The following is a 26,896-nucleotide window of genomic DNA, read 5'->3' as shown; positions in this document are numbered from 1 at the left end:
GGACATGCTTCTTCCGAGAGCTACATCTAAACCAGAGTCATGGCTCTTCCTCTGTTGTCCTTCACTTAGAGAAGACTCTACCATTCCCACTGGCTTAGCAAAGTTAAGAATGTGTTTTAGAATGCAAGTGATCAGGATAGGAAAGCACAGTCACTTCATTACAAACAAGAATTAAATTATTAACCATAACAAAATGTGAAAAAAAAGGACTTCATTTGTGCAGCCAACTCTTATTACCTGTAAAATATTGTGGAATCACCTGGAGATAGTAAAGTATTTAAACCATGTGTATATTAATCTGTGCAGTTATTTCTTATAATGGTCTTCAATAGAAATTATCTGTGGATTATAGAGTTAACCATTTTGAATGAATATGGACGTAAGCATGACGATCTCTTCGATTTTCCTAACAATCTACTATAGTACATGTGCTTTCCAGAGAAGGGACAATGCTTTCAAAGGACAACATACTCCAGGAAAACAAGGTACAATTCATTTAAAACAAATTTTATTACATATTGCTAATGTAGTTAGTAAAAAGCATACACTGAGCTATGTTTTAGAAAACTCTACAAAATTAAAGATCTCTGATTAAACCCTTAACACCTAGATGTCATCTATAGTTAGATTTTGGCTAATATGTTTGAAACCCAGTAAAAAGAGAAACTATGTAAAATATTTTCTATAGTATCAAAAATAACTGGAACACACACTAAAATTTAAAAAAAGATTACTTAAAATATGGGTTGTAGGTTCTTCTAATCTTCATGGAAACAGATTTAATCCTGACAGGTACACTGTTTTTCGTCCACGTGCCCCATTGAATCCCAGTTGAGAGCAGTTTCCTGGGAAAGTGATGGACGCCATTCAGATTCGCTAGACCACACTGGTTGAACCACCAGCCGGTGTTGTTATTCAGGCTACTGCAGCTCTTCACTGACTGACCCCCTACAAGACACGCTGGGCGACACCCATCATTGTCAACATCTGAGGTGCTGAAAGGCATTGCATTTTGGTTTTCTTCTTTTCCAGATCCCCGGAACGCATCACCTGGGGAAAATAGGGATTTTTAAAGACTAAATTTAAAGGCGCTTTTTGTCATCTTAATTGACCTCTCCGGACTGTTGTTACAAAGCTTCACATCTAGAGCTAAGGTTTAAATTATTTTCTACTAGGTATCATATTAAAGTCTCTCCTCCAGGGCAGCCTGGGTGGCTCAGCGGTTTAGCGCGGGCTTCAGCCCAGGGCCTGGTCCTGGAGACCCAGGAACAAGTCCCACGTCGGGCTCCCTGCATGGAACTTGCTTCTCTCTCTGCCTATGTCTCTGCCTCTCTCTCTCTCTCTCTGCCTCTGTGTGTGTGTGTGTGTGTGTGTGTGTGTGTGTGTCTCATGAATTTATAAACAAAATCTTTTTTAAAAAATTAAAATAAAATAAAATCTCTCCTCCAGATTGCAATATGCCAAGATCTGGAAATGAAATCCTCAGCATGATGGGCATCTCTGAGTGGACATTTGATATAAAATCTCACTCCAAACAGGCGTTTGGCTCTTTATGCAGAATCAGATAATTTAAGCCAAATATGATGCTGTACAGATCTGTCATACTTTGGGGAAGGGTATACAGTACTTGGTAATTAAGAGAAAAGAATGATTTCTACAAAATAATAATAAAGAGTACAGACTAAGTTTCCATGCCCCCACCATCCTCCATCACTCAAATACAGAGGCATGGGTAAAAAGGGAGCTGCCACCACGAGCTGCTTACATTTCTAGGTGCACATGTAGGAGCCACCAAATTTATATAAATACCCAGTTGCCTCAAACATGTAATCAGCTTCATTACTGAGGTGTGGCTCTCCACCAGCACATGGAGAGTACTCACAGGAACACCGTGTTTACAAGGCCTACACAGGATAGCACGCGACGGCATCCCTGACAGTCACAAAAACCCGCAAGAGCAAATCCCAGCCAAGGTAGCCCATGTAAGTAAATAGCCGAGCAGGACTCTGGTTTTACTAAAACTATTTAAACAGAAGATTCTGATTAGTGCCATTATACCTAGATCTCACTCATGAGTCAACTTTGCTAATTTGGGGGCGACTGAATGAGGTGGTTCTTTGAGCATCTGACCCTCAGTTTGGGCTCAGGTCATGATCTCAGGGTCATGGGATCGAGCCCGGCCTCGGCCTATGGGCTCCGGGCTCAGGGGGGCCGCTGCTGGAGATTCTCCCTCTGCCCCTCCCCACCGACCCTTGTGCATACACACTCTCTCTCTCTCAAAACAAAAACAAAAACAAAAACACCTTTGCTAATCAGTTTGAAAGATTGACTTAAAGTGAAGCTATGTGAGATATCTGAAGAATCCAAAGCCCACATTTGTTTCATTGTGCTCTGAATGTTTGGCATCTCTTGAGACAGGTACTCGAGGAGCCTAGAGGACTTCACAAGTGCCAGTGGCCCATGCTATGCTCCAGCTCTGCTGACTATTACAGCTTCTTACTCTGCACATCACAGAAAATGACATGCCAACATTACAGGTGTTTGAGGGAGAATATAATTTTCAACACCCACATAGTGCTATACCTCTCAGAAGTTCAGACGAGAGACATGACACCTAAGGAGCATTGCCTAAATTATATGATCCCTCTACAGATACTTTCCCTGGATAAAGACCAACCATCAGAAGGATCATATGTTATATGTGCTCCTCACTGGGTTACATTTAATAAACGATTTTTAGAATATAATGCATACGAGATGTCTGGCTGGCTCAGTCGGTAGAGCATGTGACTATTGGTCTCAGGTTGTAGCTTCAAGTCCCAGATTGGGTGCAGAGATTACTTACAAATAAAATCCTTAAAAATAATAATATAACATAGTATAATATAATGCATAGGTCTATTTTTAATAACTAGCCCATTAAAACTCACTGCCATGTTTCCTATGAGTGTACTGAGAGAACATGACACTTGGTTTTCTCTGAGAAACCAAACAAAGCTTTCTCAAGTTTTAGAATCAGGAATATTTGTCCCTCTGGAACAGCTGTGTTGCTCAAATGTTTGAATTTCATATTTCTATTTTGCTCTGAGGTCAAAATCAGATTTGCAGCTCACCTCTACCATGTACCTGATCATTCTTAACCTCCTAGTTTTATCAATTTCTATCTCTATGTTCTATTGACACCTTTTCTTTATATTGATTGTGATATGTGGCCATCTGTTGAAAATTACTTAACCTTATTGGGAAAATGCAGAATATTTTCTGAGGGCAAAGTCTGAGGGCTCCATGATGAAAACATTTGTGCCATTGTAAATCCTATCCTCTAAAGAGATCCTAGTCTAATAGAGAAACTCACACAAACTTTCCATATTTAGGTAGTTCTTTACACTTTACAGATGCAGCATTAAAAATTTCATCATGATTTGAATTTCAGACTTTCCCCTAAAATCCCAAGGCTAACCCCCTCAGATGTCAGGGACTCCACCCAAACTGGGCAACTCTTTGTGCTCATTTTCCTCCCGCTGTGCCGGGACTCAAGCCGCTGTCTTTGCCAACATTAATCTGCCAAAAGCCTATCCCTTCCTCCAAGTACAGATGAGTGGTTCTCAACTATAAGGATGCCAACATATCCATCTTTGAATACAAATACCTGGGCCCAGACATACTGAATCGGGTTCTGCAGGAGCATATACTTTCAAAAAACTTTCCCACGTTGAATCTAACATTAACTCCATGTTAGAAACTACCCTTCCAGGAAGATTTTCTGGATGCAATCAACTGAGATCATTCTCCCCCTCTCAAACCCCCAAAGCTCTATCAGTATTCAGTATTCCACATTTTCGGTTTTCTTTATCCCCCTCTATATTGTAATTAAAGAACTGGGAACACATCTCCCTCATTTTTTTGATTTCTAACACTAAATATACACAATAAAGCACCATGATGAGCAACAGTAGGAGAGCTGAATTTGGTATCATCTCAAATTTAAAATTTCAGCATCAAATTATAAAGTTAACATGAAGTGTTCTGAAGTTCTTAAAAAATTAAATTTATTTGGAAATGAGTGCACTAAGGCATAGTGGGGGGAAAACAACCCCAAACTAGTTGTTCTATCAACCTGGCTTCTTGCCCTGGGTCAAGTGTGATGACCTGGGACTCACGGGCAAGTCACTTAATTTTTCAGGCTCCTTTACGTGGAAAGTGAGAAGAGTGGAGATCAGCTCAAACACTCTGATTTCTAAATGCAACCTCTCAGAACATGAAAATGTCAGCAATTCCTTCCCGGCCTTCTCCACAGACTCTACTCTGAAGAGTTAATTGTAATTAACCCATAAAATAGTTTTAAAGAATATAAGCTTTTCAAAATCATAAAGTGGTTCAATGATCATAGCAGCTTCAAAACTCAGTTTTCTCTCTTCTATTTGTTATCAGTTATGTATCCTAGACCAAGAGAAATGCATTACTTTATCTTCTCCTAATACTGAGTCAGCTATATTTAAATATCCTGCATAATTTGAGGAATAAAAAACTTACCAGCATTTCCTGAATACCGTCCTAAGTGTATCTTAAAAAATCTTGTTTCATCTTCTAGCCAAAAGTTATCATATGATGCATAAGCAAATGTGTCATCTTCAGATTCCAATGCAATATACAGCATAAAACTGGTATTTTTCTGATTTACTATGTAAAAAATCTTTTTTAGTCCTAGCCAAAATTCGCCTGTTAAAAAAAAAGTTTTTAAATATATTTTAATACAACTAATATATATTTTTTAATGCAACCCTTTATTATTGAATGTTTGGAGTTGTTTAGTTTTTAACATTGAAATGTCCCACATAAATTATTTGAGAGACTATATAGCCCTAGCTTAAATTATTAGTGTTTGCCTAATTTACAACCCTTTATTATTGAATGTTTGGAGTTGTTTAGTTTTTAACATTGAAATGTCCCACATAAATTATTTGAGAGACTATATAGCCCTAGCTTGAATTATTAGTGTTTGCCTAATTATTAGTGTTTGCCATAAATTATTTGAGAGACTATATAGCCCTAGCTTGAATTATTAGTGTTTGCTTGAATTATTAGTGTTTGCCTAACTAATTATTAGTTTTGCCTAATATATGATATGCATATCATATATATGTAATCTTCCCACTTCTACTTCTCTAGACTGGGGATAACTAGACTGTGAGATATTTTTATCTCACCAAAATAAATTCAAAAATTCATTTAATGACTAAGTAAAATTTCAAGGTTTACCTTAAGATATGTCAATAAAAAAGCTGTTGAAATATTATGGCAGGTAACAAAATGATGTGTACTTATAAATGTTAAGAATTTTAACCTCCAGATCACCAGCTCCTAAAGAAAAATTTTTCTGAAAAGGCTCAGTTGAAATTACTTTTTCTTTCAGAATGATGCTCTGTGAATAAACTTTTCTTCATTATAATGCAGTGTGTCAGTTACCTATGAATGGAAGTGTGATGGAATGAAACGGATAAAAATGAATTCCAGGATGAATTGGGGAACTCAGTGTTCTGGCTGCTGACCCTTTGCATGTTCCAGCTGATGGCTTTGTACCTTCCCCTGCCCACCCTGGCACAGCCTCTGCCCTAAAACACATTCCTCCAGCTGTATCATAAGATTACAGAAGGAAGTACGGGGTATTGTGGAAACAAACCTCAAAGAGTTTGGGGGATAGTGTGCCAACACTCACATCGGTCAACCTCTACCTAAGATCCCATGTCCCCCCCAGGGATGAATGGTCACCCCAACTGCACACCCCCTTAGAAGTGAAAAGAACGGGGTACAAGAGCTAAGGTGGGTCCAGCCCACGACCCTCCATTTTAAGTATCTTTGCCATCTTGCCCCTCTACCCAAGCCCTAATAAAGTAACAATAGATTTTCCTTAATTCCAAGTTTATTTTAAAAAATATACTAAGTACAGTCTGTACTTGAACATGAAGTATGCCTGCCTGAGGACCTTTGTCTCAAAACTCAGATAATTAAAAAAAAGAAAAACTCAGATAATTTCCCCATTGAAATAAGCATAAAGTAAGGAAGATGGCAATTCAGTCTGTAGATCTGTGACCACCGAAATCAGGAGGTAGCACTTGGCAGAAAATTAGAGATAATGCTGAGAACACACAATACATGAGTTCATGCACTCCATGACCCAGTAGTAATCTAGCCGTGTTCATCAGACCTCATTACATTTCACATCCTTTCTAAATTCATTAGCATGCAGCAGGGATTATAGCAACAGAACTAACACCACCATTTACTAAATCCTTGGATGATGTTATTATGGGATGTTAAGGCTTTTGAATCAAAACAACAGTAACCTAAAATAACAGCACAAAAATGATGAAAATGTAAAACTTCCAACAAAGTTACAATTCTGCAGTGTTCAGAAATACCAGCATTTCTATTTGCCAGCAAAAGTAATACTGTCATAGATTTTAGAATTCTTTTGGGGTTTACAGTTTTCAAATTTTGAGCATAGTGATTTTTTATTGATATTTTAATAAAATACTACTCCCAGGTCATGTAACTTGAGTTTGTCCTGCCACACACCTCAGTTCTGCATGCTCGTAGACACAGCACACACGCCAAGTATTTCAAGGTTTGTGACAACCCTGCCCACCACACAACGTTTCATTCCACAAATAGTTCCAGAGCATCTTCCAGAATTCTGCTGGGTACACAGTAAATACTTAATAAAGACCGTCAGAACTTTCACTCAACCCCATTTCAACAGGTATCTGGGTTTCCAGATCCCAACGAAAGACCCATTCATTCTAAAGTAATATGATGTGAAGAGAGAGTAATTTGAGAGAGGAAGGATTGCTGTTTTTGCTAATGATGTGACTAACAGAGAAACGGTCTATAGGGGTCATCCCAAAAAGAAGAAAAAGAGGAGAAATAAGATTTGACCTAAAAGGTCGCCAAATCCGTCCAGATAATCACACCACGGCCTTTGGAAATCAATGATCCCGTCAACTCTTTTCTGTATCATGGTCCATCCACCTCCTCGGTAATCCATGTCACACATTACCTAAAACAGATCCAGAAAACACAAAAAGTATATACTATCATTTTTATTCATTGACATAAAGCTCATGCTTCACCCTTAAGCCTAAAGAAAGAAAACCATTCCACCAAAAGTTTCAATGCAATTGTATGCTATTAATATATTCAAATGTAAATCCCTAGACATAATGCTGTTTGTTATAAGACAAACTTGTCATTAACCTAATTACTGTCCCTGGTGTCAGCCATGTGTTTGCATATGTAAGTTGGTTGCATTTCAAGCATCGTGAGGTCATCCCCTTATTCCTCAACTCAACTGATATTTTTCAGTTGAGTGGTAATGCTACCAATCTGATGTAGCAAAATGAGGTATTCGCAAATTAACTTTTCCTTTGAATTAAAACACTGATTTTTAAGTGTTAATTAAATATGCCTGTGTGCCTGCCTTTGATTACTTTCCTCCAGACACCTGAAAGGCCTGTGTTCAGACTGGGGTCAGCAGACAGAAAGGTCTGCTCTATGCCCACCTCAGCAGGTATTCCTGGAAGCCCCTGTTGGCACCTGCTCAATACCCCTGCGAGGACTACTGAGGGACCCAACCCAGAGGACAAAATGCAATCAATCATCCCCATCAGAAACTGCCTGCCCACGGAGAAAGGCAGTGTGGAGGAAGGTAGGAAATCAACACCTTCCCACAACCTCAAAAGGTAGTTTCACAACACATTCTTGAAAAATTAGAAGCCTTCCCTCTCCACATATGTTCAGGGTTTTTTTGAATCTGTAAGTGAAGCAAGTTAGGTAATTTTAAAATTATTTCCCACCTACATCCCAATTTTTTGACACCTTGTTAATAGATGTCAAAAATAATGTTAGTAAAAAAGCCATATAATTTAGTGATTTCAAGATGAGAAACTGGCATATCTACTCAGTAGAAAAATTATTTTATTGTGTAATGAAGATTACCAATAAGGCGTGATAGTGACATCATGAACTTTCTTACACACAAAGAGTAAACAAACAATATTATATATAAGTAATGTATATGTTATTGTATATGTAATATTACTAGGCTAAATAATCTTGTCAATAACAGAAAATTTCTGATAGAAATTTCTTCCAGAAATCATAGCATAGGACTACTAAAGATAGACATGAGGATAGCTTATTTTATTCAATTTAAAAATGATTTTAATTTAAAAAAGATTTTCTCAATATGCCTCATACTTTAGTGAAAGGTTTTTATTATTAATTTATTATATAATCACATAAAATCATTTGTCACCTTCAGAGGAAGAGAAATTGGAGACTTTTTAGCAAGCACCAAGGCAGAGCACCCTACTACTTTCTAATATCCACAAGCTAATGAAAGCAGGCATTTATATGCATATTTCTGCTTACTGTAAAGATAATATAAGATCTTACACCATATGGATTTACTTCAGAGTTTAAACATGAAATCTCAAATGGAAAAGTGAAAGAGTCTCAAGTTCTTACAGGTTTGTGGTTTGGGCAAAGAATTTCAGAAAACCAAAATTTTGAAACTGGAACTTCTACCAGTTTACCTTAAAATTTTCAAAAAAAATTAAAACAATTACAATTTAATATTAATTAAATAGACTACTGGGATCCCTGGGTGGCGCAGCGGTTTGGCGCCTGCCTTTGGCCCAGGGCTCGATCCTGGAGACCCGGGATCGAATCCCACGTCGGGCTCCCGGTGCATGGAGCCTGCTTCTCCCTCTGCCTGTGTCTCTGCCTCTCTCTCTCTCTCTCTCTCTCTGTGACTATCATAAATAAAAATTAAAAAAATAAAGAGGTAGCTTAGACCCCTTTGCTTTAAAAAAAAAAATTAAATAGACTACTTATCCTGTTTCATATAATAAGGAAAAACTTTACCTCAAATGGGTAACTGGATCCTTCCGGGTAGATTATATATAAGCCACTTGGTGTTTTGGTGACAGAGCCAAGGGTATCTTTAATATCAGTGCAATCTAAACCTAGAAAAGTAAAATTTGTTATTTAGGATATTTTCAAGTGTACGTTAAGACTTAATCATTTTACTGTAGAGATCTGATAGCACTATTTGAAATTATGAGTATAATTTCCATTAACAATATGATAACTTTAACTTCTTAGAAATGAAGAATGATTTCAATTTTAGAAAACAGAGAAAATACACAAAAGAAATGGGATTAAGGAATTCATGTCGCAATCAACCTTCATCAATAATAACACTGTTCTAACAGTGAGAGAGAGATTAGTACTCCATACTGCTTAAATGTTCCATTTGGGATCCATTTATTTAATTTATTTCATAGTGATGCATTCTCTAGTCCAATAAATAATGCTCTTTCAGGAATCTAGGCTTGCTTGGGGGTGCATAATGTGTAAAGTAAAGACGTATGAATGGGAAGGATAAACCAGATGAATAAGTAGATTAGCTGTAAGTGACACATCCTTGACTATTGGAAACTTCAGAGACTCTAGTTGGGAACCACTATGACAAGAGCCAAAGGGAGAGTACGGGAAATCACTTTCTTCAGCAAGAAGAAATTATGCTTGAGGCCAGAGTCTGCTCTGAGCCAATAGTTAGAACTGTAGCGCCTGCAATCACCCTCTCCAAAGCATCCCACTTCCCAGGGGATTATAAACATGGTGTGGATATGGATATTACATTGGATTCTAAGATACTTTACCTTGTATTATCTTTATAAATGTAATAGAATGCAATCTTTATGTGGTTTATTACCCAATTTTAGTATATGTGCTGCCTAAGCGAGCACACGTGATTTATTACCCAGAGAAACAAACACATGAAAGCCTGAGACTCCAGAGCCAGAAGCCTGGGTTAGAGTCCCAGCCCTCTAAGGAGCAGCTGAGAATCCTTGGCTAGGTTTTCCGCTTCTATCCTTATAGTAATACTGCCTAATTTGTAGTGTCATTCTGGCAACCTTACATGATAAGACATTTTGTAAAGCACTTAGCACAGTGCCTGGCACACAGCACATATCTAGAAAATGTTGTCTACAAAAAATTAGCTGTAAAAGATTGTTTGCTTTCCCCTTTATTTCCAGAAGATATAGATTTATTGCCTTTGTTCTGAAAGGCTAAGAGACATTCTTTTATAACTTTATGCTCAGAGATATGATAGAAGTCCACAAGAGAGGACTGATCTGGGTTGGAATACACTCTTCACCATCACCATCCAAATAAATGTGAACACATTATTTAGCTTTTCCTGGGCTGCCTATTCCTCCTCTGATGATGATCATTCTCACAGCAAACCCTCCTATCATCTGTGCATCAGGCAATATTTGAGGAGATTTTCATGTACTTAGTCATGTAATCCTTGCAACAACTGCATCAGGTAAGTACTACCAGTTTGCAATGAGGAAACTGCATGAGTTATGGGGAGGCAAGTGGTCTGGCCTCAGAGATACATGAGGTACAATAAAATAATTCAAAATAAAATAACATATGGAAGTGCCCATCTTACACCTGACACTTAGGAGATTCTCAGTAATTGTTTCTTTCCTTCCCTTTGTAAGGAAGAAAGATCACACCCTAGGCTCTCAATAATACTTTTTACTTGGAACTCTGGCATTAATTCATATTTGAAAGATCAATACAATATTTTTCTTAGAAATGCAGGCCTCTTGGAATTACTACACTGTATATTATTACAAAAAGCTCTAGATTCCACTTTATTTCTGTCTTGAGTTTCTTTTTCTTTTCAAATTTTATGTCCCAATTTGAAATATTTGGAACATATCAAAAATACTTTTTACAGGTGAAAAGAACTCTGAAATTTTCTTTTCTTCTAACTGAAGATTAATTGTGAATAAAATGTAAAGTACAGTCCAGAAACAACTTCCATAAAACTGTGCCATTTGCAACAGATTCAGGATGTGTGTGCAGCTGTGGCTTTTAGACACTGGAAAACTTTCCCAGCTTTGGAAAGAACATCTGTCTGGGTTGAAGTCGGCCTACCAGCAAGTAGTGCCCCTCTAGGCTGTTAGATAATAGCAAGCTGTATTTTATAAACAAAACCTCTAAATGCACCAACCCATCCAGGAAAATTTGTTTGTTTGTTTGTTTGTTTGTTTGTTTTTCCATCCAGGAAAATTTAAAGACAAGTATGAAAAGTCTGAAATAGCAAATTTCTCACCATGAGACTGAACTGGCCTGTGAGGCAAAGGCTCCAGCTGCTTTCTGAAAACTTCTGTGGTCAGAAGGAGGACCCGGTTCATGAGCTCATTAACCTGAACACACAGACACCACCTTTAAAGCGTTTTATATCTGAACAAAACTCCCTCCACTGAATTCTACAGCTGGCATCCACAAGCCTCCTACAAACTCCGCTCTGCAATATATGGCAATACCTACTGCCCCACACTACATCTTGGGCCCCTGCTGCAAGGCCACCCAGGCACTGCCACAGGTAGGGTCCCTGCAGGTGGCTCGCACCTGCCAACCTGGTCCAGCTCTCACGCTGCAGGGCTCCAGGGTGGGGCGCCACTGAGGGCCTACTTCTTTAAGTCAGCTGTCCCTGTAGGGGCACCTGAGTGGCTCAGTGGTTGAGCATGTACCTTCGACTCAGGGTGTCATCTCAGGATCCTGGAATCAAGTCCCTGTGGGGAGCCTGCTTCTCCCTCTGCCTGTGTCTCTGCCTCTCTCTGTGTGTCTCTCATGAATAAATAAATAAAATCTTTAAAAAGAAGAGTCACTTGTCCCTGTAAATCTGCCACCACACCTGCCACCACACTGCACCCTCTCCAAGTGACTTTGTATTTGCCTAAGGATTGCTATGATGCCTCTAATAGAGTAAGCAACACATGTCTGGATGTGAACCCATTAAAAAATCATATAGTTGTGCCTCTAATACTATCGATATATATGTACAAAACAACGCAATAGAAAAGATCCATACCTGATTGGATAAATAATCCAAGGAAGTTTGTTGCTCATCCATCATATTTCTTAGCAGCTTTTTGGTACTTCGTGTGTAGGAAACAATAGAATTTTGCAAATTTCCTTAAATTATAATAAAAAAGTGTTTGCTAAATATTACATTGTTAGAGAAAATAATTAGAGTGAAAAATAATTGTACATGATTTTGGATTAATATGTAGACACAATAATATCTCAATCTATCTAAATATTCCAGTTAGTATAATTTTTAACACAGGACTAACAAAGGGAACAACTGTTTAAATGATCTTAATGAAACTGTGCTTTCTAATAGTTTAGACTATCCCCAAATAATTTAATCTGATGTAACAGAGAGACAACATTCTGAATATTAATTCTCACTTTGTAAGATAAGAGATACAAAAGCAGGAGGTCCAAGGGTCCTCAATTTTTACCATATAAGAAAGGAAAAGGCAATAATCCATATCATGCAAAGTAATTTTCAAAATAAATCTCTTTTAATTTGTTCTATTAGTGCTGTGTATTTTTTTCTTTTTTAATGCTATGTATTTTTATATAAACAAATGCCAAACACACATATACACAAACAATAAGTCTTAGTCACAGTTTTTTTTTTTATTTTGGTCACAATTTTGGTTGGTTGGCTTCTGATTGAACTTTTCTATATATTTTCCTTTTTAAAATGTTTTTCTTATTTTAAAAGCAATCTTATTCATAGAAGAGTTGCCAGAAGAGTACAAATAACTTCTCCTAAATCATTTCAGAGCATGCTGCCATGATGTCCCTGGATGGTTCAGTCTGTATTTCTTATACCAAAGACATTCTATACAGCACAACCCTCAAAATCAGGAGATAATCGTGGACTATCATATATTTCTCAGACTAAATATAGTGATGATCCTTTATTACAAAAGCATCTTCACAGTATCACATGCATTATTCTTTAAAAGATTATTTCTATATTCCTAATTTTCACTCTCACAGCAGAATCACATTCATAATCTTTGAGATCTATCCCCACTCCCAGCTTCATTCCACTTTTACTCTGGGGCTCTCAAGGTCTGTTAGATTCCTCCTGGAGTTAGGTATCTGTCTAAGGGACCCATGGGGCACTTGCCAACCTGAGGGCCCAGAGATGCTTATGTTGCACATCCTGGCCTACAGTTTCCATCTGTAGGAGCTGAATCAGGTCATCACCCCCTTCCTTTCCATTCCCCTTCTTCATCCCACCCCCACCCCCTGTGTGCATGTCATAGACCATAAAAATCCCTGCACTGTTACTAAAGAGCTGTAAACAAAAACCAAGACTTTGAAAGTTTGTTTTTATGCTTTGCTACATAAATTGGCTGACTTGGTAATATACCTATTGTACAGCTATTCAGTATTAATGAATTCCCTACTCAAAACTAAGGAGCCATTTTCTAGTGGCTCAGATGGAAGCCCGAAAGTAGCCTTTGATGGGTTGATAAAACACAATTGTCAGTGCCCTCTGTCTTGCCCCTGCCCTCAGTGGTCAGCTGATGCCACAGGGTGACATACAAGGATTCATTCGTTTATTCATCAAATACTTACTAAGCACCTACTACGTGCTAAAAACAGGCAGCCTCTGGCCTAGAATGATCAAGGTACATATAAAATGACCCAAACAAAGGTAAGGTATATTTCCTTGTATGCATAACCTAGAAATAATAAATCATATACCCTTATAATTGCAGTCATTTTTAATACTTACTACACATGAAATGTTTTTCTTCTCGTGTAATTTTAATTTTAACATCACATGACTCCTCACAGTCTTCCTTATAAACAGTATCATTACTTTTACTCTCATCTTTTGCATTAGATACGTCTTCTACAGTATTAACTACTGGAGAATCCTTTACATTGAAAAATAGAAATAAGAAAGGAATACATGAAGTATGTTATATGACCTAATACATAATAAATAAGAAGATACACAGAAAAGGTGAAATTTCAGGACACACACAAGGGTGATCGTTAGAAAAAAACAATGAGCCATTCAGTTAAACTTCTACAAATAAACCTTACAGGTAAATTTTAGGTATGAACAAAAAGCATATGTTCATTCAGTATTTTTGCTCTGCCTTTTTGTTTTCCAATTCCAAAAGGATCTAGTTAGGCTCTACTTTCTGTAACATGGCTCCATGGCCTTGACCTTTAACTGTGGCATGTTTCCATGTTGGACACATGCTATCCCTCATCCAGGCATCCGGCAGTCTGAAGTTCCATGAACATGGCTAAGAAGGTTCCCTGAGATGCCTACACCTCTGTGCCAAATGGACTTTCTGCCACCAGCTATTAGGATTTGGGGAAGGGAAGGGGATTGTGGAAGGCTTGTCGCTTTGGCATAAGTAAAGGTATTTACAGATTTGAAGGATAAAGTACTCATTGGTGATAACTGTAAAAAAGCATGGAATTTTGCTTTGCAAAATCAATAACAGATGTCATCATGAAGAGCCAACTACAGCTACCATTCCAAAGCTATTTATTTCTGTTGGTAACTATTGGCTTTCCAATATTAAAACAGTGTTTGGTAGAAGTTACCTACTTTAAATGACTGTTAATTAAAAGAAAATAGAAACAAGTTCTACCTTCCTTTGACCTAGGTATTGAGAGAAAGGTAAAGAGCTAATCATATGATAAAAGGTATTTGCCCAATAAGATGCTGGCATTTTGTTACATAGACCTATTTGTAACTCCTTGCTCTTTCCTCTCAACTCCTGTAATAATTGGCATAGTAAATGTTTTCAAAAACCTATGTGACAACTATGTTTTTTTCAGATCTAAGTAAGATTTTTAAAGTTTTAGTATTTTAGAGAATTATATTATTAATATTTCTGTAGCTTTCCTAAAATTTATTCTTCCTTTAACCTTGGAACTTTGGAATCTAGTATAGATACCATGGTAAATATGTTGTATAACATTTAAAATGATAAACCAATATTTAAATATATACAGATCCAATCCCCATCTACTCAGAGTATTGCATACACTTTATTAGGTGTCACTCTGACATTGTAACAAATAAAATTTTCTAATTTCCTAGATAACCACTCACAAGACTGTATTTTAAATATAAACTTATAGAATATTTATTTTTTAAATAGCAAAGCAAATATTTTATTACCTATCAGATATTTCATTATCAAAGTTAACTGGAAGGCTGCCGGCTACTTTTTAACCTAGGCCTGTAATTCCTTTAAAATTTTTTTCATAAGAAATGTGTTAAGGGTGAATCCTCAGTTTACAGTTTCCTAAGTTTAAAAATAATATAAATTTAAAAAATAATAATATAAATTAAGCAGAGTCTCAGCATTTCTAAATAAACACTCCAATTTTCCATAATTGTATTGGATAGCACAATTAATCTTTTCAAACTTTTAATATATATCTTCCTGGAGATATATAATCATACTTCTAGCTAAAATAATATTGCTAAAATTCTTACCGTAGAATGATGTACACAATTACCTTGTATAACTTCTCCACAAATTAAAATAAGTGTATTTAAGAATAAAAGTGAAGCTTGAGAAAGATACATCATATTCTTCCTGGAGAAATGAAACACTTCTTCAAATACCAGTAAGCTCTGTGTGGAAAGAAGTGCGGGCAGAGTCTTCAGTTAAAAGCTCCTGGAAGGTGTACAACAAAAACAGAAGCCAATACTGACTGGTTTCTGTGCTCCTTTGAAACAACACCCTTCATATGAAAAACAAGGTAGCCTGTAGAGATCCTGTCATTTTTAAGTTACACAAACTTTTTAAAATCATTACATGCCTGCTTTTAGAATATAGGCAGTAACTAGATACATAAGTAAATAAAGCATGAATTTATAAGCCCACCTAATGATTATGAGTTGGATTTTGGGGGGCCTTGGGAAAAACACCTTTGATAAAATATCCCTCAGTAATTGGAAACCAGTTTGCATAAAAATAGTAAAGAAGGAGATATGAATGATGAAACAGAAAGAATGTTATATTGAAACTGTTTTTACAAAACGCTAAGCAGAAATGTAGTCAACGTGGACATCAGGGCAGCTAATTCAGATGTAAAGTAAGCTTCCTCCGAATTTAGCTATCGGTGATGGTTGTATTAATCACATAAATGCCAAATTCCTAGCACTCTGTATGTTTTACATATTTATTATTAAAACTTCAAACATTCTGACTGTAAGGGAACCATCACTATTGAAAAATACCACCACTGAGAGCTGACTGAGCAGTCTGTAATAGTCTCCAAATACTCCCAAACACGATTCCTTCTCTTCATTATATAAACATGCCTAAATAGTCACCATGCTACAATTAAATAAAATGAAAGGATCCAAGACTTTCCTGAGTCTTTCTTCCCATTCAAGAGCTAGGCGGCAGGGACCACACCACAGTGTTTCTGGGGCCCGTGATGCTGACTGGGGCACTCCAATACTAATGAAATAATCTCTTAAAACAATTATGTACCCTCTGACTGTGCTTCCTCATACCCACTGTCTAAACCCAGGCACTCTTCTCTCTGCCTCTCAGAGCCTCTTTGGGGGCAACAGGAGATGGTGGGGGTGCTGGCTCTGCAATCCAACCACCTGGTTTGAATCTTGGTTCCCCAACACCTTTGCTCTGGGTCCTCTGGCAAAGTTATATAATCTTACCATAGCTTAACTACTTCCTTTGTGGAGGAGGATTATGCTGAGGAATCAGTGATTTTACATACATAAGCACTTAGCACAGCGCCTAGGATAAATTAGGCACTCCAGTGTAAGGGGTTAGTATTTTCTATGATTTGGCTTGATCTATAATGCAGCTCTAACATTGCTGACAATATCGGTGACCTTTATCATCTGTATTATAAGCAGATGAGCACTTACCTTTAATCTTAAATTTCTAGTTGAAGTCTTATGAAATTGTAATGATTATGACAGAATTTCAGTCATTTTAAATCAGCCAGATGTTAAAATTCTTTGTTCACAGCTTTCCCAGAGACAAATCCAGGAAATTCTTACTGGAGCAAGAAAATACTTTTGCAGAAGATGGAAAAAAAAAAAAAAATAGCCTCCACCAAGATGAAAGTGAAAGCTCAGGAAATTGTCCACCACAGGCTGCTTTGCATAACTCACAAGGTTATTATACTATTCAGATTAAATAAATTATGTGAACATGCTTTGTAACCATAAAGGGGCTATTATTAGCTTCTTACATAAACATTGTTAGCAATTTATGATGTGTGTTCATGAAGTTGGGTGTCTCCTAGGCATCTCCTATCCAGCTCATGTCTGAAACCCAAATCTTACTCTTTGTGCCTTCAGCCTGTCCCTCCCCATTTTAGGAAACAGCAACGCCCTTCATCTGCTTGGTCCATCCCCAAATCACAGAGTTACATTTGACTCTTTTTTTCCCTCACTTGGAACACAACCATTTCACCCACTTGCCACAACCATTCATCAACACCTTTCACTGGTTCACGGTTTAAAATTCTGAACACTTCTAGGGCGTTTCTAGGGTGCCTGACTGACTCAATCACTTGAATGTCTGGCTTCAGCTCATGTTGTGATCTCAGGGTCCTGATATCAAGTCCGGAAATGGGGCTCCTTGCTCAGCGAGGAGTCTGCTTTCCCCTCTCTCTCTGCTACTCCCCTCATTTGTGCTCTCTTTCTGTCTCTTACTCTCTCAAATTAAAAAAAAAAAAATCTTCTGAATAGCCCCAAGGAAACAGAACTGTGATGATAGCAATGGGAATAGAATCAAGGTCAACGCCATGGCTAGGCCAGTTTAAAACTTGCCAAGATAGCCAATGGTCTATGGATACACTTTTGGCCTTTCCCTGCTAAAAGTTATATGTTCTATTGTCTTGGCTTTGTCCTGAAGGAAGCTCATGTGTTTTGTGTGTTAAATCAAAACTGGATTTGTTGTGGCATTTTAAAATCTCAGTCACCAGATTACATTTCAGTTTGAGTAACTGCATCCAACTTTGCAAAAACCGTCTTAAGTAGTTTCAACTGGAAAAGTTTATTTGAAGTCTAAAAATGAACATACTTGATTCACAAAGGCAGAGCCATTTCAATGGTGGGTGGATGATTTTTATTTGGTTTGTACATTTTGCTTCCAATCTGAGAGTTCTTCCATTAAAAAACAAATAAACAAACCCTGGCTAACACAGTCGGAATTTATATGTTCTTTTACACTGAGTTCCAACAAACAGTTTCAGCCTCTTTTGTTTTTTTTTTTTCTTTTTCTTAAATAATAAATTTATTTTTTATTGGTGTTCAATTTGCCAACATACAGAATAACACCCAGTGCTCATCCCGTCAAGTGCCCCCCTCAGTGCCCATCACCCAGTCACCCCCACGCCCCGCCCACCTCCCCTTCCACCACCCCTAGTTCCTTTCCCAGAGTTAGGAGTCTTTATGTTCTGTCTCCCTTTCTGATATTTCCCACCCATTTCTTCTCCCTTCCCCTCTATTCCTTTCACTATTATTTATATTCCCCAAATGAATGAGACCATAAAATGTTTGTCCTTCTCCGATTGACTTACTTCACTCAGCATAATACCCTCCAGTTCCATCCACGTCGAAGCAAATGGTGGGTATTTGTCGTTTCTAATGGCTGAGGAATATTCCATTGTATACATAGAGCACATCTTCTTTATCCATTCATCTTTCGATGGACACCGAGGCTCCATCCAGTTTGGCTATTGTGGACATTGCTGCTAGAAACATCGGGGTGCAGGTGTCCCGGCGTTTCATTGCATTTCTGCGTCTTTTCTATATTTTCAGTTGCAAAACCATTGCACTAGCGGCCCAGAGATCCACTCCGCCCAGCACACCTTCCGGGAGGTCTCCACCTTAGATCTGGACTTCGTCCAGAAAGGGACGCGAGACGGTGTGCGTGCAGACCCGGCAGCCACAGGGCAGCGAGGACCCTGCAGAGCATCCCGCGCGGGGAAGATGCAGGGGACCCAGACCCGCCCCAGGAAGCTAGATGGACTTCCAGCTCCAGACCCACGAGCTCCAGTGCTCCATCGACCATCCAGACGACCCCCGCGGCCATCCCCCCACTCCATCCCACCCATCCTCCCAGCGCTCCGCACCCCCATCACTACAGCCTCAGCGTAAAGAAGACTCAGCCCCGCGCTGACACAGGGACAAGCCCGCGCCTGCGCAGACTCCGTCGCGGGAGCCGGGTCCCGCCCACGCTGCCCATTGGCTGTCCGGCGCGTAGCCCCGCCTCGCCCGGCGCCCTGGTTTCTGTCGCCAAGGACGCGGCGTCCGTTGGTTGCCAAGATGGCGGCGGTGTCTGCGGGACCGCGGCTGCCCTCTCCGCCACTGCAGGGCAAGGTCGACGCCGCAGCCGTCACAGCCAGCGTCGCTGCCGCTCGGGAACCGGGGCTGCCGCGGCCAAGCCTTCCGCGCCCGTGACACGAAGCCCGAGAGACGGAGTGGACGGAGGCCCGAGGACGAGGCCGGGGCTGCCATGACGGAGGCGCCAGCGGCGGGCCGAGAGGCGGCGCGGAGCTGAAAGATGCTGGCTTGGAGGCCGGGCGCCCGGAGCTCGGCCGTGGAACGGGGACGGGGCCCCGAGACGTCGGACGCCGGCGACGGAGCGCGCCTCATCCCCCGCTTGGGCCGCGGGCGCCGCCGGCCTGCCGCCGACCTGTATCCTTCCGGGGATGCTGGCCGGGTAGGCGGTGTGGGCGACGGGCCCCTGGCCCCTGGGCGCCGGCGGACGGCGGGCTGGCCGGGCGGTGGGCTCCCCCGCCTGTGCCCAAACCACCCCCGCGGTCCGGGTGGGTGTCCGTGAGCGCCCGACTCTCCCCCGGGGCACCCCTCCCCGCCTTTCGCCCCCACCCCCCGACACCGTTCGGGTCCTTGTGCGCCCGTTTCCCCCGTCGGTGCCCCCCCCGCCCTCCCCCGGGGTCCTCCCCCGGGCTCCCCACCCTTTTCCCTGCCTTCCCCCGCCCCGGGCCTCGCTGTTCCAGATGCTCGGGAACGTGGAACTACCGACCTCGTGCGGTGCGGGGGCTGCTCTGTTGCTCAGACAGCGTGGCCATGTTCTGTGCACTGCCTGGTTAATCGTGCTGCTCAGAGGGAAGAATCCCACAAGTGACACCTCTTAGCGACCTTGGAGAATCGGGTTAGCAGGTTAAGCTAGCACACCCCCGGTTCATTCTCTGGTCTGCGGGTCACCCGGGGTGTGCCCGGTGGTCAGGGGGACGGCCTTCCTCAGAATTCAGGACGGAGTTCTGTTTCCGGAATGGAAGGCGCTCGTACCCTTTCTGAGGACGATGGGGCGGTGACAGGTGGCGTCGGTGCTGGCGGACGACGGGACTGGTGGTGACGGGCTTGGACTCCGAGCTCACGGCCCCTCAGAGTGCTGCCGCACATCCCCACCCGCGCGCTTGGACACCTGTCCTGAGATGCTGCGGGGGATCAGCAAGTAGGCAAAGGCTGTGACGTGCGTGCGCGCCCTGCTCGGGGTTCTGGGGTGCAGACCTGGCGACAGGGAGGAAGGCAGCTGTGCTCCGAGCCTCCTGCAGCTAGCCTGGTCTAGCTTTGCCCGTGCTGGTCCCCAAAACTCATGCTCTCAGAGATGTGTTCTGAAATAAACAGCACCGGTGTGTATGGATTTGATTTTGTTCCCTTGACGTTGTATTTTCATGCACACTGAAGTCCTATAGGACTATGGCACTGACCCTGATTTCGTCTGAATCAGAAAATAATGAAGCAAGGTCAATGGCTCATGGACAGAGTGTATCTTTCTATCCTTTTCATTCATGAAATAGTCCTAGACTTAATTTTGTAAATTGATGTAGTTGGAACACTGAATAAACATCAGAGAAAATATTTGTAAATAGAATTAATAGTACCTCAAAGGAACAAAACCAAACATACTTTTTTCCTTTGTAAAGATTTTATTTATTCATGAAAGACACAGAGAGGCAGAGACATAGGCAGAGGGAGAAGTAGGCTCACTGCGGGGAGCCCCCTATGGGACTGGATCCCGGGATCACAACCTGAGCCAAAGGCAGATGCTCAACTGCTGAGCCACCCAGGCATCCCTAAATTTTTCTTTTTTTAAAAAAGGTGAAATGTCTCTCATGTTCCCTTCACACTGTGCCTCCTTTTTTCTCATAAATATCTCTTTTCCCCTTTGATTTTATTTTAGCACTTATCTTGCCGTCTCTTCCCTGCCTGGTTTATATCCTATTCTCAATTACCTGCACATGTTCTCTCACCAGCATCCTTGGTCCTTTGCACCCCTATTCCTCTGCTTCATCCAATAGCTACTAGAGTTCTACTTCTCTTGTCCTTCACTTAAGTAAGAAAAATGCTGTCAGAGAAAAATCACAAGACAATACAGACTGACACCACACAGACTGAACAGTTTCCAGCTTCGCCTGAACAAGAACAGGGATCTCTGTTCCTCTTCATGTCTGTGTGAGGTCTTTACCAATTCCCCCTGCTCTCAGTAGACTGTCTTACTACTTCATGAGACAGTAGACACCACGAAGGCTCTCAGCCCCTCTTCACAAGCAACACCCCCTGCCCCCAACACCATCCTTTTTTCCAGGTTCATTGATGGGATATCATTTTTATGGTAGAACATGCATCTATTCACCTGTGCCTTACTAACATAGCTTGTTTTCTCCTGTGTGCCTTTGGATTATAAATTACCCCATCTTAAAATCTACTTTCAACTTGTAATGGCATTCTTTTCCTCCAGCCTATAAACATACTCAGGTCTTGGCTCTCCTTAAAATAAACTAGACTAGGGATCCCTGGGTGGCACAGCGGTTTGGCGCCTGCCTTTGGCCCAGGGCGTGATCCTGGAGACCCGGGATCGAATCCCACATCGGGCTCCCGGGGCATGGAGCCTGCTTCTCCCTCTGCCTGTGTCTCTGCCTCTCTCTCTCTCTCTCTCTGTGACTATCATAAATAAATAAATAATAAAAAAACGTCTTAAAAAAATAAACTAGACTAACAGTCAAACCCTATCAAAGGATGATTGTTAGTCAATGATCAACATGAGAACCCTCAACTTGATTCTAGTATCTCCTGTGTCCATATTCAGACCTCTAAAAAGAGTCTAAATTTACCATCTCTACCTTGAGTCACACTTGGTACTACATTCCAAAATTAAGCTAATAAAATATAAATGTGAAATTGTAAAAGAATAACGACATAAAATAGAATTTCATATTTTTCATGTATTTGAAGGTATAGCAAATTTACCCTTTGGAAGGAAAGAAATTTTAAAGGAAAAGTATTTCAAAGATGACTCAATAAAACTTTAAGGAGAAATTGTTTATATCTTTTGTCCTGTATATGTACTGAGAATTTTCTCCAAGGAAATTGTTCAGCTAGATTTTATTAAGCAGCACGCCAGTCATTGGCGTTATAGAAAGGTGGAGAAGACATGTACTCATAGGATGTACTCATGAAGGTGTCAGGTCATCCAATGAGGGTTTTCTCTAGAAAACAGGGGAACTGCTTGAAGTGGGCCTGAACCACAGGGGAAGTTACCAAGCATGTGCTTAGAGATGATGCTCTGATATGTCATGGCTTGTTCTGTTATCAGTATGTAAGTATCTTCGTGAATCTGGGCATAGGATTTGTGCAGGGCAGGGTTGAGAATTGAAGTTGAAAAAACAGACCAATTTATAGTGCTTTATATACTAGGTCAGGAGATTTAGAATTTACCATGGATGTGACAAGGAACTTTAAGAGAAAAAGGAAAGAGAAATGCAATCAGATTTGCATTTAGCAGATTTATAGAGGTTCATCGTGTTGAAAAAATATGCAGTCTCCTTATCTGAGCTCATGATGCTGAAAGTACAATTTTTATCCCAGGGAAAGTGAGATATGTGTTCAGTTCTAATACCAAGTCAGAATTTTTTTTAAAGATTTTATTTATTCATGAGACAACAGAGCAAGAAGGCAGAGACACAGGCAGAGGGAGAAGCAGGCTCCATGCACAGAGCCCGATGTGGACTCGATCCCGGGACTCCAGGATCACGCACTGAGCCAAAGGCAGATGCTCAATCGCTGAGTCACCAGGCATCCCAAGTCAGAATTATTGATGCAGAACATTTGCTGGTCACATACTAACACTAATGTGTACACATATTGTTTCCTAAAAATGACTGTATTCTTAGTATGAGGCTGTAATTATATTTATCAGCACTGACACTCATCCACTGGAGCTATAAACCATGTCCTTAACTTTGTGCTATCATTAGAGATACGAAAATACATCTGGAGAAAAATTTAGAAGAAGAGCGTCAAATTTTACTGCAGCAACAAAAAATATGTCGAAATCGAGCACGTAAATATTTTGTGGAATCAAACCGGAGAAAAAAGTAAGTAATCGTATTTTCTTCAGAAGTGTAGAAATTCAAAGTCATTATAAATTAATTATAGTTTCTCTACTTTCGCATTTTATGAACCTAAGTCATGGCATTTGCTTTATCTGTAAAACACTGGTCAACATTTGTATGCCTTCATAAATTTCCTTATTGTTTTTCTGCCTAAAGCACAAAGGTGGTCGTGTACTCATTCCTGAGCGGGACCTTAGCAGTCCTTTCTTATCATAGGACTTCTTATCGTAGTGTCATAGGATGGCTGCAAAATGTGCTCCATTCTTTGTTGTCTATATCCTTTTACACTAAATCAAAAGATTACAAATTAGTACTTAGTCTCTAATGGAATGTAATTTCATTTTAATTTACTGTTCACTTCTATATAATTTTTCTATATATCTATCATTCACCCAATCAAAAATGGGGGGGAATTTAAATAATGGTAGAAATATGATGCAAAGAATATTATAAATGACTTCCATTAAAAAAAAAAACAGCTATCTAAACTGGAAGCCTAATAAAGTAAAAATATAAACCATCCAGTTACTGCATACCATTTTTCAAGGTTTCTTTGAATGATTAGATTTTGTTTTTTAGATGGATTGTTAATGTGTTGGCTACCTTGTCTGTATTTTGCCAATAGCAGCAAATCCCTAGAGTGTATGAACTACATCATTGGACATGTGTTGCAAATCCCATTTGGAAAATACAAAATTGTTTACCTGTAACTTTTTTCTGACATCATATTTCTCCTTAGATTAACTCTTGCATTGTCTGGTGTAATGAAGTTACTTAATGAAACTTGTTTCTTGTTTTGTATTGGTGTCTTACTGTTTTTCTCCTACCTGGGGGCCTGTAAAAGCACACAGCAGGTGTTCAATAAAGATGCATAATTGTATGTTGAAACAGTCATGGGTTCTGGAGTCAGAGACCTAGATTTAAATCCCAATTCCATGAGTTAAGAGCAACTTATTTAATCTCTCTGCTCCTCAGTTTCTCAGTTATGACTGGCATTAATAAAATCTATTTCAAGGGATAGCTATGTAGAGCAAAAATATGATATTAAGAATGGTTGAAAATATGTGAAAAATATTTTTCATACTGTCTGGCCAATAGTGCTTCTTCCTTATTTAATTTATTTTGCTGTTTAATAATTAAAATCTGTCAATTGTGTGTTTTCTAATAATTGAGTTCCTTGGTAAAATAGCACAAAGTGTCTTCCTTTCTTCTCTCATCAAACACTTTTCTTATCAAGAAAAACAGAATTCTGATGTAGAAAGAAGAGAAATTCAGGCTTAAGATTCCAAGAATCAGAACATTTTCCAATATAATTTATGTTTTATTTTTCTGTTACTCTAGGGTGCTGTGTAAAAACATATAAAAATTTTTAAAATTTTAATCATTTTAATTTTTAGAAAGGAGTCCAAATTATTGTGTACTTAGGAATTTCAAAATATGTTTATCATTAGGTTTATCAAGGCCTTTTTGGCCTTGCCGTTATCTATCCATTTATGTTTTACATCATCTAAGTTTATGCTATCCGCTCACATTATGGTCATGTGGTTTTTCTTTAAAAACTACTTTTTTTTTTTTACAAGCAAAGACATTCTCTACTCTTAATGAGTACATTTTGACATTAAAATGTGCTGTGTTCCCTGTAGTTTTCAGAGGAGAATATTCACAGCATCAAGTTCTCTATATTTATTGCCATTAATTGTTTAGAGTCACACACATTTTAATTTTCTTATTTACTACTGCTTGCCTTTTGTATTTGCTAGTATTTTTCTCATGTTTTTATTACATTCAGTGTCTATATAATGGAGTCCCCATTGTTTTACTCCAAGATGTCTACCTTCCTCCCTACCTTCAGTAGATCCTGCCGGAGTATGTATGATAATCTTTAGGCCTAATGCATAATTGCCATTCTAGGACTTCCTTTTTTTGCTCTTGCCTCTATTGCATCCCTTTTGTTTTATAATATTAGTTCTCTGGAGCACATCCTCACATAGTTTCTAATCTGCTGCTGTGTAGACCACATGATCTTAAGATACACACATAAAGGAATTACTATTTCCTACATTTTTTAAATTTTCAATTGTGGCACTATCTTTGATCAATAACTGAACAGACATTTATTTACTGAACAAGCATAACTGGTTGAGTATGAACGATTAACGATTAAACATTGTATCAGGAGAAAAAAATTTTGTTTATTATTAACTTTAGAAATGGCAGTCTGATTTAATGTGACTTCATAAGGAAAGGAAATTGAAGAAGTGTACGAAAGGAGCCTCAGATTTTTTTTTAGTTTGTCTTAATTTTGTTTCCTCAATTTGTATTTTTAGATTTCAGATATGAGTGCAACCATGTGGCATTTGTTTTTGTCCTTCTGATTCATTTCTCTTAGCATAATACTCTCAAGTTTCATCCATGCTGTCACCAATGGCAAGATTTCATTATATTTTATGGCTGAGTAGTATTCCAATGTATGAATATATCTTCTTTATTCATTCCTTTATCAATAAGCACTCAATATCTTTTTTTTATAATAAATTTATTTTTTATTGGTGTTCAATTTACCAACATACAGAATAACACCCAGTGTTCATCCCGTCAAGTGTCCCCCCTCAGAGGCACTCAATATCTTGACTAATTGTAAATAATGCTGCAATGAACATAAGAGTGTATATATTTTTTAAATTACTCTTTTTGGGATGCCTAGGTGGCTCAGCGGTTGAATGTCTGCCTTTGGCTCAGGACGTGATCCTGGAGTCCCAGGATCGAGTCCCACGTCGGGCTCCCTGCATGGAGCCTGCTTCTCCCTCTGCCTCTGTCTCTGCCTCTGTCTCTCTCTGCCTCTCCTGAATGAATGAATGAATGAATGAATAAATAAATAAATAAATAACTCTTTTTATGTTATTTAGATAAATACCCAGAAATGGAATAGCTGGATCCTATGGTAGTTCTATTCTTCATTTATTAAACAATCTCCATATGGATTTCCATAGTGTTTGTACCAATTTACAGTCTCATCAGTGGGTAAGGGTTCCTGTTTCTCCATATCCTCTCCAATGCTTGTGACTTCTTGTCTTTTTGATAATAGCCATTCTGTGAGTTGATTTCTTATAGGGGTTTTGATTTGAATTTCTCTAATAATTAATGGCATTGATTAACATACGCCTGTTGGCCATCTGTATGTCTTCTTTGGGAAAATGTCTCTTCAATGGGCAGACCCTCTGCCCATTTATTTTTTTAAAGATTTTATTTATTTATTCATGAGAGACACACAGAGAGAGGCAGAGACATAGACTGAAAGAGAAGCAGGCTCCCTGTGGGGAGCCCAATGCAGGACTCGATCCAAGGACCCCGGGATCACCACCTGAGCCAAAGGCAGTCGCTCAACCACTGAGCCACCCAGGCGTCCCTGCCTCTGCCCATTTTTAACAAGGTTGTTTATTGTTCTTGAGTTGCATGAATTCTTTATCTATTTTAGATGTTAACCCCTTAGTGGGTATATGGTTTGAGATTCAGATATATGGTGTACAATTCAGCAGGTTGCCTTTTCATT

At 39.4% G+C, this 26,896-nt stretch overlaps 2 protein-coding genes across 9 annotated transcripts in view; one reads left to right on the top strand and one right to left on the bottom strand.

Annotated features, from left to right (window-relative positions):
* Nucleotides 1–579: 579 nt before the first annotated feature.
* Nucleotides 580–16,918, bottom strand: ANGPTL5 (angiopoietin like 5). Its single transcript, XM_041772624.1, has 9 exons — nucleotides 16,841–16,918; nucleotides 15,431–15,571; nucleotides 13,694–13,838; nucleotides 11,960–12,063; nucleotides 11,198–11,291; nucleotides 8,926–9,026; nucleotides 6,937–7,057; nucleotides 4,534–4,719; nucleotides 580–1,050 (listed from the first exon to the last, which is right to left on the bottom strand). Exons 2-9 carry the CDS (start codon nucleotides 15,524–15,526, stop codon nucleotides 731–733), a joined length of 1,167 nt encoding a protein of 388 aa, XP_041628558.1. The 5' UTR covers nucleotides 15,527–15,571; nucleotides 16,841–16,918; the 3' UTR covers nucleotides 580–730.
* Nucleotides 16,919–19,262: 2,344 nt separating this feature from the next.
* CEP126 (centrosomal protein 126) overlaps nucleotides 19,263–26,896 on the top strand; it is a 107,585-nt gene continuing 99,951 nt past the window's right edge. For all 8 annotated transcript variants that reach the window (XM_041772695.1, XM_041772699.1, XM_041772694.1 and 5 more), the window contains exons 1-2: nucleotides 19,263–19,624; nucleotides 23,209–23,328. In XM_041772695.1, the coding sequence (XP_041628629.1) occupies nucleotides 19,491–19,624; nucleotides 23,209–23,328 (254 nt within the window). In that variant the 5' untranslated portion in view covers nucleotides 19,263–19,490. The remainder of the gene's footprint in view (nucleotides 19,625–23,208; nucleotides 23,329–26,896) is intronic.

Source organism: Vulpes lagopus, chromosome 10, assembly GCF_018345385.1.
Source record: "Vulpes lagopus strain Blue_001 chromosome 10, ASM1834538v1, whole genome shotgun sequence".
In the NCBI taxonomy this organism is placed as follows: Eukaryota; Metazoa; Chordata; class Mammalia; order Carnivora; family Canidae; genus Vulpes; species Vulpes lagopus.
The sequence above is the reverse complement of the archived record's forward strand: the minus strand, read 5'-3'. Positions and strand labels throughout refer to the sequence as shown.

Excerpts from the sequence above, each read along its gene's own strand:
- ANGPTL5 (XM_041772624.1), bottom strand. The coding sequence starts at position 15,526 with ATGATGTATCTTTCTCAAGCTTCACTTTTATTCTTAAATACACTTATT. Across the intron at positions 9,027-11,197 it reads CAGGCCAGTTCAGTCTCATG|GTTTAGATTGCACTGATATT; the intron begins GTGAGAAATTTG and ends TTACTTTTCTAG. Across the intron at positions 7,058-8,925 it reads GATCCAGTTACCCATTTGAG|GTAATGTGTGACATGGATTA; the intron begins GTAAAGTTTTTC and ends GATCTGTTTTAG.